General features: G+C 31.3%; 1 protein-coding gene across 5 annotated transcripts in view; it reads left to right on the forward strand.

The window, feature by feature from the left end:
- LOC128996837 (very low-density lipoprotein receptor-like) overlaps positions 1-21927 on the forward strand; it is a 335698-nt gene that overhangs the window by 266002 nt on the left and 47769 nt on the right. The window contains exon 1 of one of the 5 annotated variants that reach the window (XM_054422337.1): positions 14757-14876. The exons of the other annotated variants lie outside the window; for them this stretch is intronic. Within the exon in view, the coding sequence (XP_054278312.1) occupies positions 14783-14876 (94 nt within the window). The 5' untranslated portion in view covers positions 14757-14782. Of the gene's footprint in view, positions 1-14756; positions 14877-21927 lie in introns of those variants that run through there. 5 annotated transcript variants of the gene reach the window in all.

Here is a 21927-nt window from a genome sequence, read left to right on the forward strand (position 1 = left end):
GCTTAAAAATAGTACTTTTTACTTGCATTCTGTCATAAAAGACAATAAAAAATAGTTTTATTTTACGGAAAAAGAGCATTAGCTAAGATTATGTTAACTATTCCCCGAAAACAATTACATTAACTGCATTGTCAGGAAATAACATAACTAGGTACTGGAGCTCATCAAAGGATGCTTTGGGAAACAAATCGCAATTATACACGGCTATACGTCAATATTTTATCCACGAATGTAACTTAAATATTGTTTTACACTATCCTATCACTTGGTTAAAAGCAACTGATCGAGAAAATCAAGGGGGTGGTACATTACAATAGTGACCTGTAGTTTTAAAATGTTGTTGAGGGCACCAAAATCCAACTCACAGAATTAATGTTATTAATTTAAAGTCCCTCGTGTTACTGACTGGGCCACCAGTGTTAATTCTCTTTAGTAAATGAGCACAAGAATTGATACTCTTGAAGAGTTATAGTTTCAAACACAAACAAAAGTCTTTCAACATTGTTAAGCCCTCCAGCTCAGCATCATTATATCGGTAACTAAGACAATCTCTCAAGATGTTCGTTTCTTTGACAAGAGTTCCTTTAATTTAAAAAATAATCAAGAGTCATGGCCAACATTAGGAATTTACATAAATGCCTTAAATTGTTGGGAAAATAAGTTAATAAATGGTTTTTTAATGGAATATTTTTACATACAAACGATCCCATGAACCAAAGTCTAAAAACGAATCAAATCAACTACATAAACCACAAAAACAATTAATGTTTTATTTATCATGATGCATATTTACTAAATAATTTTTTGTTTATCATTATTTGAAATATTTGCTAGCTCTTACCGTTTTTGAACTATAGCCGTGTAAAAAACCTGGTCTTCTTAAAAAGGGAAGGGATTAAAATGTTGAACTACCATAACTGTTGATAGGATAGACGTAGAGACTTATAGTTTGCGCCATTGTTTTTATTATTTCATGCCCTCTCGTTTGATATGTCAAAAAGGGTACCTTGCAATTTAATTTTTTTATTAAGGGGGTAAGGGGGTGAATGAGAACTTCACATTGAATTCACAACAATTGTGACCTCTACGACAATAGATGACAGATACCCGCAAACTGCATATTTCTATCTATTGCATATTTTACAAAAATAAGGAAGTAAGTAAAAAAAAACACCCTGTATATTAGATCAGACACTTTTCTGACGAAACTGAACAAAAATTTACCTCACATCAACTCATCTAAGCATTAACTATGGGTTAACTGGTTACAATTCGTAATTATCTTGAACACCCGTTTTAGTAACAGGCATTTGAGCATTGTCTCGATCGGAAATATGCCACCTAAAACTCAAGAAGGTATCTGTTATGTGTTCCAACTGACAATGTCCTTGATATTGAAAGGTCTCTTAGGACTCCATGTCGTTTACTCGGACAATGTTGTACACTTGAGATTTGACCTGGATCGTGTATACCTTCGTACTACAATACAATGTATCTGGGCTACATTTATTTATACAAGTAATATGAATTTGTAATATTTTGTTTAGAATCGATTAAAGGATTTGTATATTAGTAAATGCAAAAAGATTACACTTAAAATGAAAACTAATGTGATGATAATTGTAAGGTTTCATGTTCACGTTTCGTGTTTCATGTTTTTTTTTTTATTATCCCCTTTCAACATTTTTTTCATACCTACATGTTTTACATTGTATTAATTTGGTTAGCATTGTGCACACCTACCTAAAAAGTAAATACAATCCTTATAAAATGTTGTTTTATATAACATTCCATATATGTTTTTACATCATTTGAATATCCTGTGAAAAATGTTACTTAAATTTAATTTAAGCATTTTCAGCCAATTTTTAATAATGTGACGACTATGACTAAAACCTAATCGAAATCTCTAAATATATATTTACTTGTATTTAAAAAACAATGGCTTTAAAACAATTTGTTTACAAATGAAGGCTTATCCTTTCTTAACGGAGAAGATGAATTTTGTTATACCAGGACATTCGTTTTGTTATGTGATATACGAAGGTAAATGCCAAATTTTGACAAAATATCTGCTAATGAAATATTTGAAAAGTTATTCTTAAGTCATGTATTGCAAACTGAAAAAATATTACTAAAATAGCTCTTATAATTTACATTCATTTTTGTTATGTAGGGGCAGAAATAAAGGTCAAGAAAATCACTATAATGGTTATCTTACATAGTCAATATTAGATGTTTTAGAACTCCAATAAATGCACAATGGTAAATAGTGTTGCTATACTATTGAATGAGCCACCTCAATAATTGGCTAAACAGGTTTTTTTGTGGGGGGGGGGACAAAAACCGTCATTCTAACGTTAGTTTTTTAATACATTTTCTGACTTATCAATATAAGAAATAATATAGTACGATACAGACATACCAAAACAAAATAATAACGTTACCCATTTAATCCATCGGAAACTATTTGTGTATTGTTATAACTTAAGTTTTAATTTTATTTTAACCGTCTATACCAAGGAGGAGAAAAATCATTTAATTTGAACTGGTCTCTGTGTATAACCACATTAATATAGCTAATCATTTCAAATATTGTTATTTATGTACATTTTGGGTTGTTAAAATAATCACACGATTCATGACATAGATAAATAAATGCACATTTTCATCGTTGGTTCCGGTTTAAGAGGCATACGTCTTATGCAATAACTCCAATAATATTTACTAGATATTATACAGCTAGTTACATTGCTTATAATTATGAATTAATGACCATTTGAGCTTATTAATTTTAATTCTTACATCTCTTATTTGAGATGAATTGAATGAATATTCTGTGTGTACAAATATATGCTTTTCAATGAATGGTATGTACCAATTGTATACACATTTCTTAAATAAAAGATACTGCAACCCTTTTAAATGACGCATTTGTTAATTCACACCTTTAATTAAAACTCCTTTCAAATGTAGCAAATCTTTATAGAGTACAAATTTTATCTGATTTTTTTATGAAAATGTGACATTATTGTAAACAAAAGGTTTTCATAGAACTAATAATAAAAATGGACTAGGTTTACCAAATTGTAATTTAGGTAAATTTCACCACTGTGAATCACAAACCACTTACGCCCTTAGGCCATTATACCTTGAAATGTATATTAACTCGATAAAATAACAGTTGGGTTTGCTGAACCCAAATTGTCAGAATTTATAATTCACTTACACACATAAGGAAAAAATAGCAATTTAATAATTTAATTAACACTTTGTTGTTTTACCATAACATATTATTTATTTAAACTAATCGCACTTCAAACAAGGCGAAACAATATTTTACAAGCTTTTTTTGTTTCATCAGTCATAGCTTTCCGAATTTTAAGGATACCAAGATCAAATCTTTCAGGTTCTATGCTCAAATCTATATGTTCTTCGTCATATTATGAAATAAAGAGATCCTTCCTTTTTATTATATATTATTATTAGAAAAATCTTTAGTGTTTCAATATTACATACAACTGTACAATTCAGAAAATATTACAGTACACGAAATAATAACCACCAAGGTTAATCAGCCTGATTTGGTCACCACTTTGGTCACCATTCTTTTATGAAAGAAACATAAAAAGTACAAATATAATGTAACTGAAATCGATATTTCTCACATAGAATGGCTGAATAAATAATGTATTTCAAACTGTGCTAATGCAATAATGTAACTTTAAGAAATGCATAGAACAACCTTATATAATACTTATACTTTATTAGCACAACTTCAATCGTATGTAAACTAGTGATTAAATATTATCTGTCTTAAGGTTTTAACTCACATATTACTTCTCAGTTGTGTTGACCATCATAATGACGCCATCATCGGTGACGGTAGACTTAACGATGATGCCCTAACGTCATCGCCAGCTGTTGGTAATGATAATTGTCACTAGGACCACATTTAACAACCTCTGGTGTATTTGACGTCTCTCATAATTCGTTGACCAACTCAAAATGTTATATAAGAATGTATGTGACATAAGTTGTATGTGACATGTTTAATATAAGAGAAAAAAATTACAGCCATTCAAAAATATCTTGAGCCATTTTGAGTCTTTGAACGGCTCTCAATGTTTACTTAATTTGTTCTGTTAAGCTCAAATTTATGGTATTGTATTCTAGTAACTAAGACCTTTAAATTGATATGCATATCAACCTATGCGTACGGTTACGATTTTCTTAATATTTATGGCGATCGCCTCCTTAGGAGGTAGAGCATCATTGAATAATGCGATTTTAAAGCTCAGTAAGTAATAATAATAACAGTGTACCAATTTTTGAAACTCTATCTTTATTACTTTGTAACGAGTTATTTTTCCTAGGGGGGTAAATATTTGCTATTTGGGCCGCGCGTCTGTTGAGGTAAGCAAGTGGCGCCCTTTGACCCGGCTTATCAGTTCGGATAAGCTTGGGTATCCTGGGACTACGGGATAGCCGAGAAGGATATTCGAGTCGTGGATCCCGTGCAGTGAAGAGCGAGCGTGTGTCTAGTGAGACGTCCAGTGGTGTACGCGACAGTGGTGTCGGAGTATGCTGGTGGTGTGATCGCGCCGAGTGTTGGTGTAAGTTGGGTACAGACCCACTATTGGTGAGTGGACGACGTTCCTTACATTTTGGTTTAAGAGCTGATAGTTGTTACTAAGACCATCATCTCTGATTTCATTGTTTGAGTTGTAACCGTGCTAGTCAAAGCCTGACGATAGTTAGGATTTATTTATTAGTCAGGAATAATATTAAAGTGTATTCCTGACGGTTCTGGGCAGGTGCTAGAGCGCAAATAATATAATTTATTGACTGTAGTAGATATTATTTTGCGTTGTACCTAGAGTTAGTTATATTACTAATAACTGTAAGGCCCGACAAACCTAGGCTGCACGATTTGGCGTGCGTAGTTGGAAGCACGCGGCCAGTAGGCTAGTAGCTAATTGTATTAGCCTGTTAACAGAAGCCCAGCTAAGTAATATAACGTTGATGTCGTAGTAGTAGCAGTAGGGTTTTTATTAATTAATCATTTGATTATTTTACTTCAACCTGAACAGCTTGCTTAGTAATCCAACACGTTAGCTTGGTAGCTTGGATAGCGGAGTACCGGCTATCAGATAATATATTTATCTAGTGTTTGGAACGTATTTAATATTTATTCATCTGCTACTAAGTTGCTCAATAATTTAATAGTAGGCTATTGCAATTTACATATAGTTTTGCTTGTTTAGCTTGGTATTTATTGAGACCAGCTACTAGCGGTGTAGTCACTCTGTCTATAGTATACTTGTATATTATTATATGGTATTAGTATCGAGTGGACTGTTTGATTCTTAGCTTGGGCATTAGAGTTGTGTATTGGATTATAGTGGCCTAGTAGACCCCGCCTGGTGATAACACGCGTTGTGGTTTTTATTGGCAAGTCGTCGTGTAACTCACCGTGTTTTAGGCACTCTGGGCTTAACTATTGGATAGTTAGGACGAAGCCCGAGTTGCGTAGTCAGCAACGACCCCCTAGGAGTGTGGAGAATCGGCGTAGGTCTGGTAGTGATTATTGCACGTTTGTTTTGGTGACTTGTTTTTGACTTGTTCACAGTGCCCGTGTATGAGCCAGTCCTATACCGGTTAGACCCGGCTATTGGCCTAGTGGTTTCCCTGACCTTATCGCAGACCCTGGAACTTTACCCAGCCATTGTAGGCTGAGCTATCCCCGGCAAACGGTTGCGACTGCACTTTTAATATTTTTTTTCCCAGTGCAGAACATCTCGTCACAACTTGTATAACTATTTACCTGTGCCGGTACATTTTTTCCACCCTGTATGAATTACGAAATAAACTAAAGCCATATATTTATTAAATGAAAAAATATTAATGGGTATTATCAATGTATTATTAAAATATACTCTACATATGTTTTTGTTTGAATATTATGGATTCTTCATTAAAATATTTTTTTTATTCATTTGCTAGATTTTTTTAAATCAACTCGTTATTAAAACCAGTTATTTATGCAAGCAGACCAATTTAACTGAAAACTCGTTATTGTAATTCATTACAGCAGGCTCCAATCTTTATTACGATTTAACGTGTTAAAGAGAAACAATTATAAGCTTTAAACTTGGCTTTATGATTCTGAATTATTCAACAATTCAGAAACGGTTCTGATGTTATGTTAATTGCCGATCGTTCAAACCTTCCTTGGAAAATAATCCGCTTTTGAGATAGCTTAATCTCAATAACGACTGGAAATTATCCTTAAACAACAAATTTAACTTTCAATTTAGAAACAGAGAAAGGCTAATGGAGTAGACCAATTATTTTACGACCAGTAAACTATGTAAGATAAAAAAATTTTATTTTGTAGATTTATTATGCAGCCATTAAATAAGCACCCTAAACTGGTACTTATTTATCTTCTTTTTTAACGCCAACGAATTAATCTTTGTAAACCAATCAAATTAAATATCTCTGTATCTCTGATAATATCAGAACAGGTAAGTTTCTGTGTAAAAATTTGAACTCTCAAATAAATGGTACAAGTCATAAACCAAGATCACTGCAATAGTACACGTTCCTGTGATTTTCCAATTACATTTTACGGATAATATTTGGTCGGGTGCTGTTCTTTGATTGTCAATTGATATGTTTTCCCATCGTTGGAGACATTTTTTTAAGATTTGTATCACTATTGAAATGTGTAGTATGGTATATTACTTTGTTTTGCAAACGTAGAATATAGTGTAGAAGATCTATTATTTACTCAGTTTTTTTTTTGGATTACAGTAGAGCTTGTCAGCAATACAAACAATATAACAATATATATAGAAACAATGTATAGTCAAACATTAGGTCTATTTTTGAAAAGCGACATAAATTAAAAATAAACTTAGACCACTCTTTCATTTACCATCAGTTAAAATGTATATTCACTCGTTTAATTGAGTACTTGTTAGTAATACAAGATAGTCATGATCATATGGATTGAACTCAACCTGGAATTATTCCTATCGCAACAGTACACAAATGGACCGACGTATGAGTATTTAGTAAAACTACCATACTTATGATTCATCAATAAACTTATTGAACGAGTCAAACAAATTCAAATTATGGTTTGATTCAAATACAAAATTAAACGCATTTTGATTCAGTTGACTCATACTCAGTTGCCGTACATAAATAATAGCTGCAAATACACAATTTCAGCAAAACAATAACATAAATTTAATTTTTTATCCAACCGCTTAAATTTTGTATTCATGTTTTTATGTACGGTAATTTTAATTTTCACACTGCAATAAATTAATCTAATCGTGATCATTATTTATATTTTATGTAAACTCTGTAACATAAGTTCTGAAGGTATATAACTTCCGCCATAATTAACAAGCACTTAAACAACAACAATATAAAAAATAAACTAGATTACAACCTGTGATGTATTTTTCATCTGTAGCTATTCAACTGTTAGATAGAATAATCATATGTGTTTTATGTTTGTGGTAAACAAGGCTCATGTTTATTTTATGAAGACCCACGTCACCTATCTTAGAGATGGAGTTAATGGTGGTGTACTGATAAATGAAGTATTACATTACATACCCAATTAATTAACTAAACATAAAATACACTAAAAAAGTATACAACACTTATACTGATTGTAAAGTCTATTTAATATTTGTACATTTTGTTTTTTAGGTCTGTCTTAAGGTTTTATGGTTATAGTCTGAATTATAAGTCCATGAAAAATTGGTAAATAGTAATTGAAACTGGAAACTTTCTCATAATCATGAGAGTTTTTGCTCAGATAGCGAAAAGTCTGTGTTGAGATCATTACGTTGTATAATGACGTCATTAGAGTCTCATTCAACGTTTATTTTTGTAGACAAGCATTACAGAAGTAGAGAATGGAACATTGTATCAAATTACTCTCATTATAAAAATATTTTCCGTACAATTACACTATAAGCACGTTTTATAAGGTTGTTATTTATTTTTAAAATTATGTTTAAACTCTGATAATGGATAAACAATTTACAAACATTAAATAGTTAGTTTTTTTAATTTGTCATGCCAAATTGTTAAATAATATTGAATGCCATTCCTATTGTATGGCCATTATATTAATTGAAAAATAATTTACTTGTAAACGGTATGCACACTCTTTAACCTATTTTTCTGGACGCAAATCCAAATCTGACCCTTTTTTGTCCCGAAGCAGTTATAAGGGACAAGTCGTAAACTAAGATCAGTGCAATGGTACACAGTCCTGCGATTTTCCGAACATTTAATATAATGTCTGGCCGTATTATGTTCCGGAAATTTCTATGTGATTGCATATGTTTTTGCCCCCTAAACAATCATAGCCTTTAAATCTGTAGTATTATTTTAAGCTCCTTGCCTGAATTTAAAGAAAACCCTTTTACTACACCAAGTACTGTAGTAAGATTATTTTTTTTATGAGTCACTATTTTATATGCCAAGGCTGAAGAACCACATGTACTTTTTTGTGTTATCCTCTCGTAAGGGTAGGCCTATAGATGACAGCTCATATTTATCTTAATGTCTCACTCTCATCTTAGGATATATTTAACGTTTTTTCTCGGAATTTTAAACACATTGCCAGAAGACATGGGATAGTTTAGCTCACCCATAAAGATTGGTCTACATTTTATGGTATAGGTAAGAAGACCATTCCAAGAGTACGTTTAATCCATTTATTTCAATGGATAAAGATTAAATTTGAATGTAAAGAGAATATCTCACTCCTGAAATACATTCATTAGAAAATCTTAAAACAGTTTCTTGTATAAAATATATAAAGTTTTACGTATAACGTCATTATTTTTTGACAGTATAGTCAACATTAGTCTTAAGATTTGCGTATTGGTTAGAAAAAACTACGAACAAACTTTAAACATCCTTAGGCGTAGACAAACACCAACATATTCCAGATAAAACATTCAATGTAATGTTGATCAATATCAGTGAGCAAAAAAACAGTTCATATATTTCGATAGTTTTTTCGAGTTCACCTTTGTCCAATAGTATCCTTTATTGTATATCTTTATAATATGAGTTATTTCTAAAATTATACAATGCACATCTTGAACTAAAGCGGGTGGAATCCGTTGATTGTTTTTTATAGGGGCTAAACAACCAATTAGTGAAAGCAAATATCTGAGAAAAAACGTATTCTCTCCCCCTCAAAAAACACCCAGAAACTCTAATAATAATTGAATATTCTTTTGGTTTAATTTAACAGCAGTAGTAAACAAAAAACACCATGATTGCTCAGTTAAAACGGATTTAACAGTTTTAAATCAATCCTAGAATCAGTCGGAACTGTTGTTAAAAATACAAATTTGCAATTAAAATGTAATATCGAGCAAACCTACTGGAATTTAAATCAGTCTTGATTATATAATGTGCAAAAACTTGAAATGTGATTCCAAGAGAATGGATTGGAATATTTGTTCGAAATGTCCCCTCTGTTTGACAATAAAGCTTTCCATTAATTAAATAAGACCTTTGAATATGATATTATATATTAGTTCTTTTTTATTTAGTATTCCACTATTTGTCACAAAAAATATCCAAGTATTTGATTTTTAAATGCACAACATCATCTTAATAGTTTCCCTGACTACTAATAGTACAGGAAAAATACTAAATAAAAATGAAAAAATTAGTTCAGGGATGAAACTTTGGTTTTAACTTCGTTTTACCAGTAGAAGTCAAGATCCGATGAGTCCCTAACAGTCCCGATGGGGGATCATGGTTTTTAGGGGGTGGGGAGGGGAATTTTGATATAATTCATTATTCACGATTTGAAGTAATTTAGGAAGTCGTTTTTAAGGTTTGTATACACGGTGAATCGATAGTAACCATATTTAGGTCGATGGAACCACCTCCATAAGAGATTTAGCATATTGGTACATGTTTAGTTGTTATTTTTTCTAGGAGGGGTAGGGGGAATTTTAAATAATTTATGATTTTTGACTTATGACTTGTTGGGTGTCGTTTTCAATGGATTTCTACATGCCAAAAAGAATGGAACCACTATTTTGTCAATATAACTACATTATTAACAGATTTGGAGTGATATCTAAAATAAAATAAATGTTTGTGCACAAAATGAACTATTTAATATTAAAACATAAAAAATAAAAAAATAACTTAACATCAAGTATTAATTGAATGAGTTTATTTTTACAATAAATTTAATTTCTCCTATTATAATAAAATACCCCCTCGCAGCAAACCTGCAGACCAAGCAAATTTGCATTTACCTGACAGGATTACTATTTATTTTATATTTAAATAACATTAATTTTAATGAGTCATCAGGTTTGCTGCTACAGGGGAGGTAATAGGGGTTGTTTTTATTGAAATGTTGATAGCTTTAGTATACATTAAACAAAATTGCCAAGTTTGTTTAAATATATCCACAAACAAGGGAACAGTTTATTTATTTTCCATTAGAATAACATGTGAACTTTAAATTTACATTTTTTTAAATAATCTCCTTAACCTTAAAGGATAAGAATCTATAAGGATAAGAAGTCGGTGAAAAATTGCTTTAATTTTTACGGAAAGTAAATAAAAGAAACTTATTTAATAAAAAAAAATTAAAGTACTTTTTGTACAATGTAATGATGGAATGAAAATTTTTTACAGTGTATGGTTTGTATATTATTAAAACTATTCAGCATGTTTATAAAGATAAAACACTGGAGTATTAAATAAATACAACACAAGGTGGAAAAATCTTACTGTAAAAAGTCATCATCGGCTGAAACTTATTTGAAACGTATTTGGCAATTTATTCATAAGAAGTTTGCCTTCCTTACTAAAAAATTTTAAAACAAACCCAATGTTTTAAAGAAATTAAAATCATTTTTAATTCATCTGGCTCCTTATAGTATAGATGAGTTTCTAAATCTAAAATGAATTAGCTATACATTCTAAAATAATTGTAAAAATGTATGGTTAAGTCTTTTAGATTAAGTCGTATAACCAATTTTGTATGCGTTGACACTATTCATGTATGTAAAATGTGAATAAAGATAATTTGATTTGATTTGATTTGAACCGTTAGGCGTACAACCAGGCATAAATTAAACAATTTAATCTTTTAAGCTCAAGAAAGTGGTTTGGAAAGAAATTGTGAAATTCTTTGTTAATGAGGTCAAAATGGGAAAACCCAATTTTCCCCCATCCAAATCCCCATAAACCTCTGTTCCCATAGTCCAATCATGCTGGTTTGCAAACTCGTTCGAATAAATTTAGGTTTACACGTTTGTACCAAATTACATCAAAATTGGATAATTTGTGCTCGAGGTATCACGCTAAACGGACATATATGTATATGAATTTGAAAGGATGGTGTTTTTGACTTCTGGGGGCCTCAACAAAATAAAAAAGTAAATTGGTCCCGGGTCTAGGTCTTACCATGAGACCTACGGTAATAGCTTATTCCCTATGTGGGAAATTCGCTAAAAACCTCGTTGTAACTTAGAACGTATTCCTTTGACTTGCTGAAGGATATAAAAACAGTGTACAAAACATATAAAACATATATACAAACTTTGTAGGGGCTGCGCAAAGGTTAATAGATATTTACTTGAACTTTAAATCATAAATCATGGTTCAAACTATGACTTAATGTCAATGTATTACAATGTAATATGGGTTTATGGAGACTTTTGTGGGGAATATCTTTCCAAACCACTTTATAGAGCTTAAAAGATTTAATAATTTAGTATATGCCTTTTTGTACGCCTAACGGTTAAGGAGATAACTAAAAAAATTTTAATTTAAAACTCCCATGTTATTCTTAACTTAATGGAAAATAACTTATAATATAACTTATAATAAATTATAATATAATATATATATTATAATATATATATTATAATATATTATAATATATATATATATATTATAATATATATCATAATATATTATAACTTATAATATAACTTAACTTAATGGAAAATAAATAAACTGTTGTAGATAAATAAACTTGTTTGTGTATATATTATAACCAAACTTGGCAATTTTGTTTATTTCATACTAAGCTATCAACATTTTAATAAAAACGACCCCCATTATATCCCTGTAGCAGCAAACCTAATTATTAATTAAAAATAATATTATTTAAATAGGAAATAAATCGGACAGTTTCAAGGATAAATTTTAGTAGAAATCCTGCCAGATAAATGGAAATTCGCTTGGTCTGCAGGATTGCTGCGGCAGGGGTATTTTTTATAATGGGGAAAATTGAATTTATTGCAAAAATAAACTCATTCAATTAATACTTGATGCTAAGTTATTTTTTTTTATTTTTTATGTTTAAATATTAAATAATTCATTTTGTGCACAAACATTTATTTTATTTCAGATATCACTCCAAATCTGTTTATAATGTAATAATATCGACAAAATAGTGGTTCCATTCTATATGGCATGTAGAAATCCATTGAAAACGACACCCAACAAGTCATAAATCAAAAATCATAAATTATTTAAAATTCCCCCTACCCCTCCTAGAAAAAATAACAATAAACATGTACCAATATGCTAAATCTCTTATGGAGGTGGTTCTATCGACCTAAATATGGTTCCTGTCGATTCACCGTGTATGCAAACCTTAAAAACGACTTCCTAAATTACTACAAATCGTGAATAACGAATTATATCAAAATTCCCCCTCCCCACCACCTAAAAACCATGTTCCCCCATCGGGACTGTTAGGGACTCATCGGATCTTGACTTCTACTGGTAAAACGAAGTTAAAACCAAAGTTTCATCCCTGAACTAATTTTTTTGTTTTTTTGGTGAATTTTTATCTATTTTGCCTGTACTATAAACTAGACTACCCATTTAGTACTGTGAAAGAATGTGATCAAACTTCTTAGTTTAGTAATAATGTTCGGTTAATAGATATTATTTTATAATCTTTATAAAATTATAAATAGTTAATAGTTAGAGTCTTATAGTTATTGTTCCTTAGTAATCACCATTTGTTTCTGATAAAAGTTAAAACTGTTATCCGTGAAATGGAAATAAATTACAATTCTACATCAATTTATAATTACTTTATCCAAAACACAACGAAATATGGTTTAATATATCTACCTAATCTGCTTAGTTCAACTTTAATGCATTATTTTATTATTTATATTTTATTTATAACGTAAAATTATACCATTGGACGGATCTTAGCCAAAGTTCCTTTGGTTCAATGCCCTTACATTTCGTGATAAAGTGTAATCTGAAGCATTAAATTAAACTTTTTTGGAGCTATCACTTGCATGAAATGTTTATTCTTTTAACCCTTACCTTTCAACTCTCAACCTTATATATTTTTACTTTGTTTTTATATCCTAATTAACTTATATTAAATTAGAATTGTAGAATATCTTTTTATACTTCAAATTGTTTAATTGTTTTAAGACTTGTGGTTTTAATCATATTAAATGTATGTACCGTCGAATAAACATCTGATCTTCTGGATGTGTAATAACGAATACATTTTAGTAACGATGGTTAAAGCCACCAGGTTTGTAATGAGAAAGATACAAATACAATTTCTAAGCAGTTTAGAAGAACATCCGTGGTGTTTCAACGAAGTTTAACCTGTATAGATCACTTTCATTACCTTAACGTATTTCCCCATGATCATTACGAAACCGGTATTAAAACCGTTAAATACTTACTAAATACTAAATAGCAGTATTACATTATTATCATGTTTGATTTTATAGAAGTTTATATTTCATACATGGTGTTAATTGTTTTTCCTTTTCATGTAACCGTTATCATATAATAACGTGTTACCATGTAATCTAAATATTTCCGTTATGCAGAAAAAATATCCCTAATATATAAACCCTAAGTACACAGTTTAACATTAGAATTATAATTTTTGATCAGCTAGGTACGTGTTATTGCGAAATTACTTGTTGAGGTCTACAGCTAAATTTTCTACCTATAAGTAAAGTGACCCAACGAAATCAAACACCACTTACTAGGCCTATCTTATATTTACAGCAATATAGTTAACATTATTACTACATTTAGCATACATTTTGTTGGACACATTTTTATTTATATCACCTAAATATAGTTAATATTTGCTATGAAATGAATTCTTGTAATATTCATGGAATAGTGATTTAATTATAAGTGTGCTCATTGCAGAAATTTTAAATTGATTTCATCTTTCATGATTTTTATTAAATTCCAAAAATATTCAATCTAAACTTATACTCCCTGACCACTAATCATTTGTAAGTTTCTTTCTCTTAACTTACAAACCGTAATCCTACATTAGGTGCTTAAATAAAACACCATCGGGTCTTTAGAAGGTTTCCTCCATGTTTTAATAAATCAATATTTGCATTGATGCAGCAATAAATCACTAGTCAGTCACTTTTCCAAAAAAGAAGCTTGGATGCCTTTTAGTTAAAATATATTTTATTACAAAAAGATTTAATCAAAAAATATTAAAAAACAGTTTTTACGAAAGGATTTTAGGCTCATAAATCCAACTGGTATAACAAAATACAATGTAACAAAGTGTAAAGATACCATTTGTGGACTGGTCAGGTTTATCAAGCTGAAAAAGTGGGTATGGGTGAATCTTAGGGGACTGCCTGGGTGTGGGGAGGGGGGGGGTTACCCCAGTTACGTCAGTTTCCCGCCGTGCCCCACAGAAGGCGGTCGTGTCGTGGTTGCCATGGATACCTCACATGTCGTCCTAGTGCACGCTCTCTCTCTTTGTCTCCTGATCTCCTACACCTCGGGATTATTAATTGAGGACCAGGCTCCAGGTCAGATAAGTGTTCTGAGAGTAAATCAAGAAACTGAACCGTAATGTAGGAAATTTATTTTACAGAAAACAATACAATGTTTTGATGGTTAGACATTGTTGTAGTTACTTACATAAATTACATTATGATGCCTTTTTATGGTGATTGAGAAGTGGCATTTTTTCATAATAGCTCGGAAAATAATTTTTATACAATATTTAAATAAAAAAATGAATAAAAAAATGAATATGTGTTATGTTTTTCATTAATTATTATTTTTCTCATTACCTTTCATACAATAAAATATAATTGAACCTTAACCTAAAAAGTGAAAATATACCTCTTTTCATGACAAAAATGGAACAATACTACGAATGTGAGAGTTTGCAATACATTTAATAAGCAAATGGGGAGTTGTTACAGAGACACTTTGGAAAAATATGTCTTTCAAATTGTCGAACGAATCAAGATCGTCCTACTTTTTTATACAGTATTAGAATACTATATTATCTACTTAGTTTATTATTTACAATTTAACACCAAAATATTACTGTAGAATAAAAAAAATTGATTTTACACTAAAAAATTTTAAAAATAAATATAAGTTAGGTATAAGCTTCAATAGCATCGCGTATTTAATTATGTGTTTTAATGTGTTTGTGTAGGCCTATTTAGATTAAAACGACCTTACTCAACTTAGGAAAGATAACACGACGAAAACATAACCTAAAACTAATGTGTGCGATATGTTTCCACTGACTCAGGTAGTGTTGGTGTTTATTTAAATAATATGGTTTCCCAATTCATAAGAGTAGTTAAATACTGTTTTTATAAAGACATGTACTTATGAATAAAATATAGAATTGATCCAGAAATCATTATTCGGTAAGCTAATGTATTGACCCTATTTAACTAAACTAACTCAAAGGTTGCCAGCTCGACCCTGAGTAGGAAGGTCATTCCATATTAAACAATAAGGTACTAAATTTGCTATCTACAGTAACGTTACATAGTAGTACGACGTCCCTAACATGAAATGTTACAAGCTAAAAGGGGAAAAATTTAAAACACAATATGTTCCACAATGTTATCAAAATAATCTAGTTCGTGTATGATTATGTACTGGCTACTAAAGCCACTACAGTGAATGGAAAACGTAGGCTGAGTTTATCTTTTGAAATAAAAATTGCCTTAAAAATATAAAGATTTCGTAAATATTACATTCTAAAAATTTAATAAAAACAATTTCCCTCGAAATATGAGCACTTTTCAAAAGTTACAGCAAAAGGAAAGTTTATACGCCCAAGCATTGGATGCGCACCTGCGAAACCAATCTAGATAATGATATTAACTGGCCAAGTTTTAATTAAAATTCATAAATATCAACAGCTCGTATCCCGACAAAGTTTCGGTTTGTTTTGGTAAAACCACCAAAGCGGAGAAAATGTTTCTTTAGTCGACGACATTGGAATACTTTGCAAAACTCGTTGTTTTTGTTACCACTTTTGATAGCGGCTTGCCTTTGTTGTTAAAACAAATCAGCTTAATTTATCAACTTTAGTTGAACAAACAGATTTGTTGTCTTTGATTTAACTTTAGTTGTTTTGTGTCATAACTCTTAGAATTGCAAACTTTGATGTGGTTTAAAGTAACGTCTTTATTGAAAGGATTGTGTCTCATGTCTCTAAGTAAATTTGCATCCATACCGTTTTGTTATTCATATTTATTTTATAAACATCAACGAGGCAAGACTTAAAAGTTTGATTCAAACACACTATGAGAAGTTTATTTTACATTTACTCATAGACCTTTTAGTCAGAAAAAGTTCAAATAAAGTAAATCGTCAACATACTTATTTCTCAACTTTGAAGCTCACTTGATATTCAGAAGTTTTTTTTTCTTTTTTTCTGTCAGTTAAGCATGATACATATGTTACATAAAATGATACATATTGTAATACATAAAACTAACACAATCACATATTCGGGGTTTTATCTTACAAAGGTATTTGTGTATTACGTACTACTACAATACACAATACAGAAACAGTATAGTTTTGTATTTTACACAAAATACATGAGGAGAAAACGCTGTTCATGAGTTTTTTCTCATTATATAAATGTAATTAGTCAGATAGTTCAATAGTTGGTCTTGGAGACTCGGATTCAAATCCTACCATAGAGTAGAATACAGAGGTTCTCAACCGTGCCGAAGCTGAATATATTCCATTATCCGTAGCCAAAAATCATTATGCAACTATATTGAATATGTTGTTGGATTTCTCCTCCAAAAAATTCTAATTGTCTTTGCTGTTTAGTTACGTGAAGGTTTAAACGTTGCATTTGCAGCTATCAAGGCGACGATAGACTGTCCAACAGTTTATTGATAACAGACAGCCTTTATTGATAAGTCAAGGTCACGGGTTGGAGGTCGTCCCTGTTTGAAACAGACCGAACAGATAGGTTTTATTGGTTGATTGTGAATTATTCAACTAATTGGATACAAATGCGTCTCGATCTAACTATGCAGATCAAGTTCCACCGATCGACCTATTAATATTTTGTCACAGTTGTTTAAACATAATTAATTACTCTGATTTTTTTATTCCTTATAACGTTGGTTCTTAAATGTAACTATTGTTATTTTTTGGACTTTTCCAACTGTTCTAGTGTTTAAAGTCACACAGCATTTTGGAGGTACATCAAATCCTACCGTAAAGTAAAATTGTTATTCTACATTATCCTAAATAGCTATAAGAAGGTGGCCATTTAAAAACTAATTATTGAAAACAAAACTATTTGCAGCGTATGATACATTAATACAACAGAAAAGAAATTAAGTACGTACTTACTTACTGATAGGGCGTCACAAACCTCAGTCGATTTTTTGCCCCGTAGATTAGCCTCCTCCACTCTTCTCTATCCTCCTTCATCCGGATTTCTCCTCCGCATTAGATCACATCCTTTTTGACTTGGTCATACCATCTTAATTTAGGCCTACCCAACGGACGTCTTCCTGTAGGTACGGCCTCACAAACCTCCTTCAGTCTTGTGCCATCCTTTCTCCGAAGTACATGACCTAGCTAACTTTTATTAGCGCTTTTATATAAATTGGGCCGAATATTTTACAAAGTACCTTATTTTCAAACACCACCAAACGTTAGTTATTTCTTTTGGAGAGGACCCATGTTTTACTTCCATACAATAACACTGGCTGTATAATGGTCTTGTATTATCTTAATTTTGAGCATCTTGATAAAAGTTTGGATGACTAAAGTTTTGTACAGGCCCCAAGATCAAATTAAGTACGTAATGAAACATAAGTTGAAACTAAATTGAAAATATGAAAATGTTGAAAAAAGTAATTTGGTTAGTATGCTAAGTAAACTTATACCTTATTATACTTATACTATACTTGTAGACTTATACAACTAACACAAACGAAACAAAACGTTATGAACTGACGCTACACACCGCCACCATGTATGAACTTTTGCATATCTGGACGCCTAAAATAGTGATTATCCAGCTAATACAGCATTTATACAGCTGTCCTCGGTTATAAGCTGACATTCTATCAATCACTAATATAATTGACCCATAATAAAACAGTTTTGTCAAATATCACATCAATCATTTGATACCTTATTCTTATCATGGGGGAAAAGTAATGAAGGCAATCCTTTTTGAAAACTATGTAAACATTAAAATGCTTACGTATCAATAAATATTTTTTAAATAAACTTGTAGAGTTATTTGTATTCGGGTATCTGTTATTAAATATAGCGCAACGACTCCAGGACTAGATAACTTTTATTTGTGTTCATAATACCCTCTTAAAAACACCCAAAGTATGTCCATAAATTTTGTGTACACTCTGTGAAGTAAAAAGCTTGGTCAGCAGCACCCTTATACTGCTCCGTCAATGTTGTTCCATGGCTAATAACGTCCATAAACATTTTGCCAACCTGACGCAGCGTCATCGTTTTCTATACAGGATGAATTTCCCGGTAATAACACGGTGTATTATGGCACTTATTTGTCTTTGTTTGGTGCGGAGATAGTTATTTGAGTAACTATTGCGCAAAGAGACGTTGAGCTCGTATTATAATCATATTATTCGTATTGTAACTGTAAAGCGTATAAATAATGGGTAACTCTACGTATACACGTGTTAACTTTTACTATGTAGTAACACAAGTTACTGTGATCAATTTAAACGTAAATGAAATTGTCTCACAAACAAATCAAAACCTAAATGAAATTGCTTCACAAAAAAGCAAACAAAAGTCTGAATTAAATAACAAACCTAACGAACCAAAATCTGAATACAAATTTTCGTGCGTAATGTTTATGTTAACACACAACAACAGGTTTATTCTTACTTTCACTGCATTCTTGATTTAAAAACATTTTACTTGTAAATAACTAGTCTATCAAACAGTAACTAACACGTTTTACGTCAGGTTAAATATTATCGTTGAACGACAATTGGTAACACGCACCAACAGGTTATAGGTTAGGTTGTCGTTGTCTCAATGGTCAAATGGAATGACGAATAAACTGACGTACAAACAGCTGATCGTAGTCGTAGTGATGCCAACTTGTTTTCAAGCATACACGTATTACGTGCCTAATACAATCGCATTTTTGTGTGTGTTTTGGGTGAAATACTGGAGTGCGGCAAATAAATGCATAATGCATAATTAGTAAATGCATAATTAGTGCAAGAAAGCCCGCTTTGTCAGTTAACTGTAGGAAGAAAATATAAAACCCATAATTAATGTAAACTTAGTTCAGCGCACTGCGTTTGTTACACACTAGAAGGGGAACCCTACTGATTTCAAAAATCCCTTGTTATATACGTTCATTGGTTTTTAACTTAATAAGCCTATGTTACTGTTCTAAACTTAGTATTGTGTTTCTCATACCTATTAACTTGTTGCATAACTTTTGTTTAACCTTGGTAAAGAAATACGCCGAAACAATATGCAAATATTTTTTACCGTAGTGGAATTTTAGTTATAGAAAAAAATGTTTATAATGTAGTGTTATGAGTAATGTACATAGACAAATATACATTACAATCTGTTATGCGAGTTATTTGGTCAGTAGAATTGAGTCCCGTGGATAAGGAAGGAATGAACCCTTTTTTAAATTTCTGACGATGATTCTGGAAGATAGTATACAGTAGTTTTTTTTTGTTATTGCTTTAGCTCACAATTATTAATCTTAAGATAGGGCTTATTTAAGGATATTTCTACAGGGTGGCTGAAAAGTAAATTGCACTCCCCCCCATTTAGCCTTTTCAATATTCGAGATACTTGAAATCGGTCAGCGTCAATCTTATTAGATGCAAGGGGCTACAATAATGATGGTTGATTTTTAAAACTGTACTATTGGGGTTGATAGAGGGAGAGGATAGCTAAAATCTTTAAATAAAAATTATAGTCGGCTTTATATAATTTTACAGGTCTTGAAATAAACAATTGACATAAACGGAATTAAAATCAGACGATTAATAACAAAATGGTAACTAAAATATTACTCATAATTATAATTATATTAGCCGTAAACAGCATTGTATTGGGGTACTAAAAAGAAAAAAATATTCAAATTATTTTGCAAACGATTCCATTGTATCATGTCAACATTTCTTTTAGCTAAGATCATTGCTAACGCCATCCGTGGTTAGTAAAAAGAGCCTGGAAAAACATCACCTCACCATTATTGCTGTTATCAGTAATCGTTCTATGATTTTGGGTATGTTGATTTCACGGGAGATATTATTTGTTACAATATAATACAATACTTACATTCCAGCCAATTCTGTAAAACTTGTTATGGTCTTTAGTCTTACTGTTTCTCTCCTAAAATCCGCGATAAAAACAAACTTTTGCTAATATTTAATATTGTTAAGAGCTATAATGTCACGATAGCAGTAATAAAAATAGTAAAACATTGAAACTTAACTTTCCCATATCTTTAATAATAGTTTTAGCAGATTATTTTTAACCTAAAAATGTTCTTGGACATTTTAGACAACCGGGATTCTGTTTTATCGGTTTTGATTGTGAGAAAAATTGAGAGTAGCTCAGCAATTCTTTCACTGTTCGTCACGCCAATATAGATATGGCGGGTCATTTGATAAAACCTATGACCCTAGAATACCAGAAATAATTAGAGCCAAAATGTGCGTTTTAATTTAGACGTGTAATAATAATAATAATAATAATAATAATAATAATAATAATAATATCTTTATTGCCGTGAAACAAATATAAAATTGCATGGCATCCGTCAACATTTAATACAGGCATAACAAGCGGCAAAACAAATAAATACAACATCATAAAACAATTAATAATACAAATGATTAAAAAATTACACAGAACTTGTCATTTGATTGATTGAAAACCTCAGAGCAGCCGAACACCATCTACTCATTTGTGTCAAAAAACTCACCCACAGTGTAATATTCTTTATTAATCAGATATCTTTTCAAAATCCGTTTGAACCGTTTTTCGTTCCTTTCTTTCCTTATCTGTTCAGGAAGACTATTCAAAAATCTCACCCCCGTCTGAGAGGGCAAGCTTGAGGCTGCACGGGACCTGTTTTGGGCCAACCTATATTGTTCTCTGCCTCTAGTTGAATAGGAGTGAATGTCCTGGCCTTGTGTTAGGCTGCATTTAAATTTGGAAAACGTGGCAGCTTCCAAGATGTACAGAGAGGCAAGAGTAAGCAGGCCTAGCTCCCTGAAGACGGTCCTACAAGACTCTCTCACCTGTAGTTTAGCCACTATTCTGAGTGCTCTCTTTTGAAGACGGAACAACCTGTGGAAGTCCGCTTCTGCACATCCACCCCAAATTGCAATTCCATAAGAAAGATGGGGGTAAATAAGGCCAAAGTAGGCCATTAGCAAGACATTTTCTGGACAAAATTTTGAGAGGACTCTTAAGGCAAAACAGCCTGAAGATACCCTCGTGCAGACGTTGTCAAGGTGGTTACTCCAAGTGAGCCCCCGGTCAATGGTGATGCCCAGAAACTTAAAAGAATGAACTTGTTCAATTTGT

The sequence above is a fragment of the Macrosteles quadrilineatus genome, unplaced genomic scaffold, assembly GCF_028750875.1.
Source record: "Macrosteles quadrilineatus isolate MER2022 unplaced genomic scaffold, UCM_ALF_1.0 Scaffold_6__1_contigs__length_79288215, whole genome shotgun sequence".
Classification (NCBI taxonomy): domain Eukaryota; kingdom Metazoa; phylum Arthropoda; class Insecta; order Hemiptera; family Cicadellidae; genus Macrosteles; species Macrosteles quadrilineatus.